This window comes from Puccinia triticina, chromosome 14A (genome assembly GCF_026914185.1).
Source record: "Puccinia triticina chromosome 14A, complete sequence".
Lineage (NCBI taxonomy): Eukaryota > Fungi > Basidiomycota > Pucciniomycetes > Pucciniales > Pucciniaceae > Puccinia > Puccinia triticina.
In genome coordinates this window covers 3,563,492-3,571,863 of record NC_070571.1, presented here as the reverse complement: position 1 = coordinate 3,571,863, position 8,372 = coordinate 3,563,492, and the positions used below count along the sequence as shown (strand labels likewise).

The 8,372-nt window shown below is 44.2% G+C and overlaps 1 protein-coding gene across 1 annotated transcript; it reads left to right on the top strand.

Annotated features, from left to right (window-relative positions):
- Nucleotides 1-7,378: 7,378 nt before the first annotated feature.
- On the top strand, nt 7,379-8,002 carry PtA15_14A328 (uncharacterized protein; the record flags this gene model as incomplete). The annotated part of the gene is made up of 2 exons (XM_053163032.1): nt 7,379-7,534; nt 7,604-8,002. 2 exons carry the CDS (start codon nt 7,379-7,381, stop codon nt 8,000-8,002), a joined length of 555 nt encoding a protein of 184 aa, XP_053026999.1.
- Nucleotides 8,003-8,372: the final 370 nt, after the last annotated feature.

Sequence of the window (8,372 nt, the reverse complement as noted above, 5' to 3'; positions counted from 1 at the left end):
CGGTCCATGAGAGCTCAAGAGTCCCAGGAGTGAGTGCCCCGGAAACCCAACTTCAAACAAGACACAGCCCGTGGCAAATGGCCTATCAAAAGATGTGTGATAGGCAAAGTGAATAACCACTACTACTACTAAGATACTTTGACCTCTCACGTTACAGTATCCTATAAAATTTTGGCAGGGATTAGTGCCCCATGAACCGCCAGTGTCATATTGATGTTGACTTGTGAGGTTTGGATGCGGCCTGTCACATAAATGGCAGAATTATTTAATTATACTGCTGGCGTGCCGCCGGTTGAGCTGAAATGAATGATGACTCAAGCAGACGTCAAATATTTGTCCATGGACAACATTCACCACCCCAAACCTCTCTTGGGGTTTTGCAATGAGCAGATCCTCAACGTTCAACACGCAAGAAAGAGCAACGTACAGTTGTCCATGTGAAAAGACATCAGTACTCAAAACACTCCCACTCACCCAAATGTTTGGCCCTGTGCTTTGTTAATTGACATCGTGTATGCAGGGGAGATTGGAAACTGATACCAGAAGAAGCTTAGTCCCAACCGTGCTGATCCCTTGTTGTGCAGCTTGACACGAGGTAACATGATAGATCTTCCCCTGAAAGGTCCTGTCATTAGTTCCCCTTAAATGTAAATGTGAGAAAAGCCAAAAATTAGCATTTGGGTCCTGTTGCATATGCCCCCGTTGATATTCATGTTCCGGGTGACAACGACTGGCAGGCCAAACTTTAACAAAATTGAATGTTCTGGGAAACCGGAAACAGAAATTTTATTGAGGCACTCCTTGGGTAGGCTATCACATCCATTGTGGTTGGGTGTATCAATTGAATTCAATTCTATTGCCTTGCCAGGCAAATTTTTCATGATTTCTTCGTTGATCTGCTTCACGTCTTGGTTCAGAGGAGCCAGAATGCACTGCTTGTTCAAATAATCGACAACCACGGAAGTGTTGCTACGGTCGATAGTATTGAGATTGTGGTAAACAAAACTTGTGAGCCAGACAGACATCTCGCAGGTGTTTGTAAACAATCTGACATTTATTCCATCAAGGGGTAATATTCCGAAGTCATTTGGTTTGTCTTTTCCTTTGCCTAAGCAAAGGAGAGCTCTTGCAAAAACTTGATTGTTATGCATTGCGGCTCCACGCAGAGCTGCCGTGAGCCGCATATTCTTGTGCAGCTTGACCTCAGTGACTGCAAGCCAGATTGCAGATGACTTGATGGTGGCTGCGTAAGACGGGGGGAACTCATTGTATCTAACCACCGGTAATATTTGCCAAAAATTGCCGGAAAATATGACTGTTTTCCCCCCAAACGGCTGGCTCAAATTCAGTTAGTCTTTGGAGTGTGCGGTCAACAGCATCAATGCAGTTCTTGTGGACTGTTATCACTTTGTCCCAAATGATGAGGCGGGTGGCAATCAACTTCTGTGCAAATGCAGAATGGGATTCAATGGGACATTCTACATTCCTCTCCGTATCAATTGGAATGTTAAATGCAGAGTGAGCGGTCTGGCCACATTTTAGAAGTAGAGCAGCAACACCGGATGACCTGGTTATTATTTTTGAGATGTGCTTTGTTTTGGCAAAATCAATAATAGAGTTCAGAATGAAAGTCTTGCCAGTCCCCCTGGGACCATCAAGGTAGAAAATACAAGGTTTATTTTTCACCAATGAATTTTTCACTTTGTTGAAGAACTCCAGTTGGGCGGGGTTGAACCTGGCCTTGTTTGTACGGAGGCAAGCGTATATTAAAGAAAAATCTTTGTTCCCAAGTTGTTTGTTTTTGAGGTGAGATAAGGATAGCTTGTTGGCTCTGCCAATGGTAATCCCACAGCTTTCTAGATTGCTGCCCATTTTGTCAAGGATCACTGCCATTCAGAAAAGGGCCAATACACGCCTTTCCTCCGGCCAAAGTATGCGGCTGGTGTGACTCTGCATGTCAAGGCAAGGGGCCTTGTCTGTAAACAATTCAAAGTGTCTCTCAAACAGCCTCTTAGGATCAAAGGAGGCGAGTGGATACACATCATTGCGTACATTTTGGCGAGTTGGTAGCCTGTTTGAACCATAGCTGCTTCTTTGATAGTTTGGTCGTACAGGTAATCATCTACAAGAAGTCAAAGCCAAACACAAGCAATATGGTAAGTGTTGGCCCGGCGGCCGTTCACAGTACGGAGTTCCTTGTGGGAACGAGCCCCCTTGCGATGAAGCAGAACAACACGCAAATAGAATTTTTTGCCTGCCAGGAAAGATACCAAATACATTCTTCCAACAGCATCCGATCTTGTCTTGCGGGGAAACCATGACTTTTTACCTTTGTCCCACCAGAAGAAAAAGGGTATTTCTTCATGCAACAATGATTGAGCGTCACACCCTTCAGCCCCCACGGTATTTTTCTGGTTGGGTTTGAAGTATCCTATCAGGTTTGTCTGAGACGCCTTGCCTGATTTGATTTGGCCTTTGGCACCTTTGTTGGAGTCAAAATAGACAAGGTGTTCACCGGCGTTGTGAATTGTGACAGATGGTGACCGATCCAATAATGGAAACTTAAATAATCTCCAACAAGCTGTGGCAAACGTCAGCCGAGCCACAATTTCAATCAGTTGTGGGGGTTGGCTTACCTTTGGGTGGGCTAATGTATTGTGCATCAATGTATGCCTGTACCTCGTTAGCAACTTCAACTGCCATGTAGGATTGGTTGTGACCCTTTGTGATATATTTTTAGAGATATTTGATGGCCGTAGTATTGACGGTGTGGTAGACGGAAAAGTGGAAAAATAAAAACGTTTTTTCTATGCCACACAATTACTCATAACAGGCCTCAAGATACCACATAATGGACCCCAGAAATGTATTCTACGGCCAAATTCAACCCAAGTCACCACTGGAAGCACCTTTGGACCCCCTCTAGTGTGGAAGTTACATCTCATGAACACCTATCACACGGCCAGCCCCAGTAAACCAGCTGTCACCTGCCTCAACCCAAGTTTCACAGTAGTGCACTTATACATATCACAGGATAAAAAAATACATCTCCCTGTCAGGCTACACTCATTAAATATTAGCTAAATAAACTCCTTTATATACATAGTATGACATCATTTACACTGTTTCTGCAGCCTCAGACTTTGTCTATACACTAATTACCCCTGTATGACAGCTCATGCAGTCTAATGTCACCTTATGCATGTATTAGAATTTTCTGTTTTATATTCTGACATCATGTATGCACCCCTGGCATGTTTAGAATGTTCTGTGGTATATTATGACACCATTCATGCGCCCCTGAGGGGTTATGACATCATTTGTATCTACTCCCACCAGCTAAAATCCCTCACGCTGTTGTCTAGATTAGCTGACACCCTAACCCACAAGCCCCTCAGGGGCTCCACTTTTGTCTATAAAAGGAGCTCTCTCCACCCCCAGTGGCCTGCTCCCCAGTTCCTCACCCAGAACTCACAAGTCACCCAACACTCATCCACACTCAAATCCTAAAACCCTTGTAACAATAAATCAACCCTTGTAACAATAAATCCACCCTTGTAACAAAGTAATTAAAACACTTACACATTGCCAGTCAAACAGATTTCATCTTGAACAGACCAGACCTATCACTTAATAAAACTTGCCAAGCTGAGCTTGGTGGGTCTTGTTGACTGATAACAGAAGGGCAAAGCTTGCAACTCCATCATACCCTTCACCATTCAGCAAAAGGGTTTCATTACCACTTTTGAGTTTTCCAAGGGAGTCCCCAACGTGATTGGATAATCTTGTTTGATTGACAACGTTCAATCGATTTCAACCAAAGAAAACCAGAAACCATCGTCTACAGATCTCAACTTCAAGCCGCAATAGGAATCAAATTTGTCAAACAAATCTATAACACTCAACGGCATATTCAGTTATTCTGTTGACAACTAGCCAATTAATTAGGAACCATCCAAGGAACTGATTAAGAACCTCTGAAAAGAAATGTGTAACCACCGGATCTGAAAAGAGACTCTTGAAGAAATCAGCCAGTTATAAAACCTTAAGAAGGGCAAGAGTAAGACCTGAAGAATTTGGATAACTAGGAACCTGGTAGAAGAAATCTGTGGAATCATTCAAAGGAAGCAGCTGCTTATAAGACCTCAAGAAGGAGTTTTTTCCACTGGATTGTTTGGCTTTAAGCCAAAGAAAGAACCGGCAACATCTTTGGCTTGAAACCGTATGCCCTGCTGAGCTGTGTGAGCTTGTGTGAAAACCAGCTCACCCAGCTCACATTCAGCTCACATTTGGATGGATTAATCAGCACACCCTGCATGGAATTTTCCAGCTCACTCAACTCATCTGGCAGGGCAATTTTCAGCTCACCCAGCTCATTTGGCAGGGAAATTTCCAGCTCACCCAGCTCATCTGGCAGGGCAATTTCCTGCTCACTCAGCTCATCTGACAGGGAAATTTTCAGCTCACCCAGCTCATCTGGCAGGGCAATTTCCAGCACCCAGCTCATTTGGCAGGGCAATTTCCAGCTCACCCAGCTCATTTGGCAGGGAAACTTTCAGCTCACCCAGCTCATCTGGCAGGGCAATTTCCAGCTCACCCAGCTCATTTGGCAGGGCAATTTCCAGCTCACCCAGCTCATTTGGCAGGGAAATTTCCAGCTCACCCAGCTCATTTGGCAGGGAAACTTCCAGTTCACCCAGCTCATCTGGCAGGGCAATTTCCAGCTCACCCAGCTCATTTGGCAGGGCAATTCATTTGGGGGAAATGTTTGTGATATATGACTAAGAGAGTTAACATAGCCAGTGTGATGGCTTTGTGGTTTGTGTGAGTGATTGATGGGAAGGGAAATATGGAGGTGATATGCTGTACACCAGCACAACCCTGGCAAGGCAGGTTCCAGGCTGATCTTGAACAAGGGTGTGCCTGTTGAACCTGGCCCAATCAGGGCTGGGCACATTCAATCACCAGTTGGACCAATCTGATTACCCCCTGCCAATTCATTTGTAATGCCAGATGGGGTGGCCCTGAGGTAAAGGAAAAATTCACTTTTGACTTCTGACTGCAAACCAGGATAGTAGAAGAAGCAAAATGAGACCCACAATTAATCGGCTGTCATAAAGTCTTTGGTCTTGACTTCCATGAGGATGATGACTTGCTCACAGGTGCTGAATCAAGAAGGAAGAGAAGGGCTGACTGAGGTAGAGGAAGTAAACTTCTGATCACAAGTGATCAAGTATGGTAAGGAGGAATATCCAATGAAAAAAGTACTATGAAATGATGATTGCGCAACAAACTTTAGAAGAAACTCTTTCTGTAAAGGTTTAGACTGGCCTGGACTGGTACGTTTCATGCCCTTAGTGATCCAAAGAGCCCATCTCAACCATGCCAGCAAATTTAGGCTCAATACATAGCTCCAGCCAAACATTAGCTCTGCTAATAATTAAAGGGGATGGAAAAAACAACTCCCAAATTTTGGGGAAACAACCCCCATACATCTCCTGGACCAAATTTTGACCAACTCCCAAGTTGACCTAGTTTAAGGCTACAGGTTTCTTGGGAGCTTTCAACCAAAAATTATTCTTCTTTGGGAGTTTTCTTGTTCATTTTTTGTATTATTTTTAGGGGGTTACTAAACGTACCCAGGTATTTCTGTGTACGTACCAAGTTTTTACATACCCCCTTTTCAGCATACGTACCTCTTTATTCATTTCTACAAAACGTAAATAATATCAAAAATCATGCCATAAGAATTTTAAAAAAACATAATTTGAATTAATTCAATTTTTTTGTGTACCTGCTTTTCTTAGGTACACACAAGGTAACAAATTTTTATTTATGTGTGCCAGCAGCATGAAAATTTCAAGGCAGTTAAAATTGTGCCCATCTTGCATTCCCTGAAATTTTTAAGATTCTTTTGGGGGGGGGGGGGTGCGGCAGGCTTAGTAGGAAAATTATTGCTTACTGCATACCTTTTTTTTTGCATTTTCAAACAGTCTCAAAATTTCAGGATTTTTTGAATTTTGTATAAATTATGTGCCCTGAAAATATCTGCAATGAGGAGGCATCAAAACATGAGATATAAATGGTGTGCAGCAGTCTTAATTGGAAATATTTAGCTTAGAATAGGCACAATTTTAACTTCCCTGAAATTTTTATCCAGCTGGGACACATAAATCAAAATTTTTTAACTTCCATGTACCTCATAAAGGTGGTACACAAAATAGATTGAATTAATGCAAATTAGGTTTTTTTAAAATTCTGATGGCATGATAATTCTTTTTGTCAGCTGTGTTAATTATGAAACTTAGGGTAAAAACCCATAAGAAATAGGGGTTTTTGCCCTAGTACTATAACTGTACTCATATAAAAACACTGGCAATAATGTGCCAAACTGGTTACGTGGTATTCAGCCACTACAAGGGTTTAAAGACTCTTATGTAAGAGGAAGATATTTGTAATTAATAAGGTTTACTTATTAAGAACATGGATATATAGGGTTTTTAACAGAGAAATAGCCGCGCTTCAACTGATTGGCTGAACGTCAGAGGCTGGCATCTTACAGCAACTATTTATAAAGATATAACTGTAATAAATGCTTATAAGGGAAATTGGCAATTTTAGAGTTAAATCTAGTGGTTTTTGTGCCAAGAGGGCAGAAGTAAAGGAAGTGGTGGCTTTAATAAGCCAGGAGAGAATTTTCACGATTTAACTTACAGGTTAATGGGTGGTGAAATGTCTGAGGGGACAATTCCAGTGGCCCCATCTAAGTTTATTAAAGACAGACAATCACCAAAACAAAGATCAAGGGTTTCCCCTACAAAATAATAACAAGAAGAAAAAAAATAAAGCCAAAAAACAACACCAGACCCAATACCCATCCTCTTCTAGAGAGGTTGCAAGTATTGGGCAGATAACCCCCAGCGCGCCGCATTTAAGGCAATCGCAAAGGGGGGTCATCAAGAATTAACCCTCAAACTGAGTAAGCGCAACAGTGGAGGGGTTGAGGACGAGCTGCCAGCTGGAAGTGCAGAGGCAGAGAAGGTCCTGGGGTTAAACAATTCAAAACCCCAGGTTTATATACCCCAAACAACACATCCACCTTGAGTTTTTGGGTATCTATATATACAAGGACTGTGTGGTCAGTTGCGAGGCAGCGGCGTGGCGGTTGCGTTGCCCTACATGCTGTATGTTGTAGCATGGAGGGTTGAGTGCTGGGCCCTGGCTGTACCAGTCACTATGTATGCATCAAGGCAGCGGGTTGCCCCTACTACAAATGTTTGCCACACAGTATGGTTGCTACATGCCGCGCCACTGCCTCCTTTAATCCACTCCACTTGCCTTGCGCATGTCATTTGCTACATAGCAGGCAGATGCCGTCATGCAAGCTTCAACAAATGCCAACCTTGATACTCTCAACAGGATACATGGCTACATGCTTGGAGATTACACTAGCGCGCCCGCCATCATGTTGACTCCCAGACTAGCATTTTGGAGGCCTTCATACACCCCCGGCGCAAAAAAATCAAAGTTCAACGTCCGTTCCTCCCTCTAACAAAAATGACGGCCAACCCGCCGCAGGCACGGCGATCTGCCGTTCCTCAAGGGGATCACGGCGCCAGATGGGCCTCAGACGGCTAATCCCCAGCACTCGCACAAGCGACCAGGATTGGCCGTCAGGGCTGATCTGCCGTCACTAAGGCGGCAATCCGCAGCAAAAACACGGCGGGAACCAAGCCACCGCTTGCCACCGTCCATCCGCAGGACCACTGTAATGATTGCATATTTGCAACAGCATACAGCCGAATGGCGCAGGCCTCACGGCCTGCATCCGTCCTCACCTGTATATACGGTAACCAGCCGTTCTAGGGCCGTAAATCCCCAGGACTGCTGTAACTGCCCCGTAATCGTATTGGTGACAGCATCCAGCCAAATGGTGCAGGCCTCACCACTTGGAACCGTCCCCGCCCACATACACCGAGCAGCCCAATCCAGCAGAGACTGACCTTGCAGTGATCAGCTCCATGTGCGGTTGCAGCACCGGCAACAGCCAGCAAGACAGGCTCTATCCAAAGATTTCATCTTCAAAACCAGAAACATCAAAAGATTTCATTGTCAAAATAAGAACCTTTAGCCACAGTGAGCTAGACGTTTGAGTCTTAGTAAGCTACAACCTCCCCTTCCGGGCTTGGACCCATTCAAATTTCCTCCTCTTCTGAATCACCATCTTCCCCACGAGATTGGCGCCAAGCGGAGAGCCCTTCTTGCAACATAGTGATGAGATCCTGGATGTGCTCCTCACCGCGCGGAACATCTACCCAGACACGCAGGGCTTGAGCCCCTGGCAATTCAACAGAGTTGACGACATAATTATT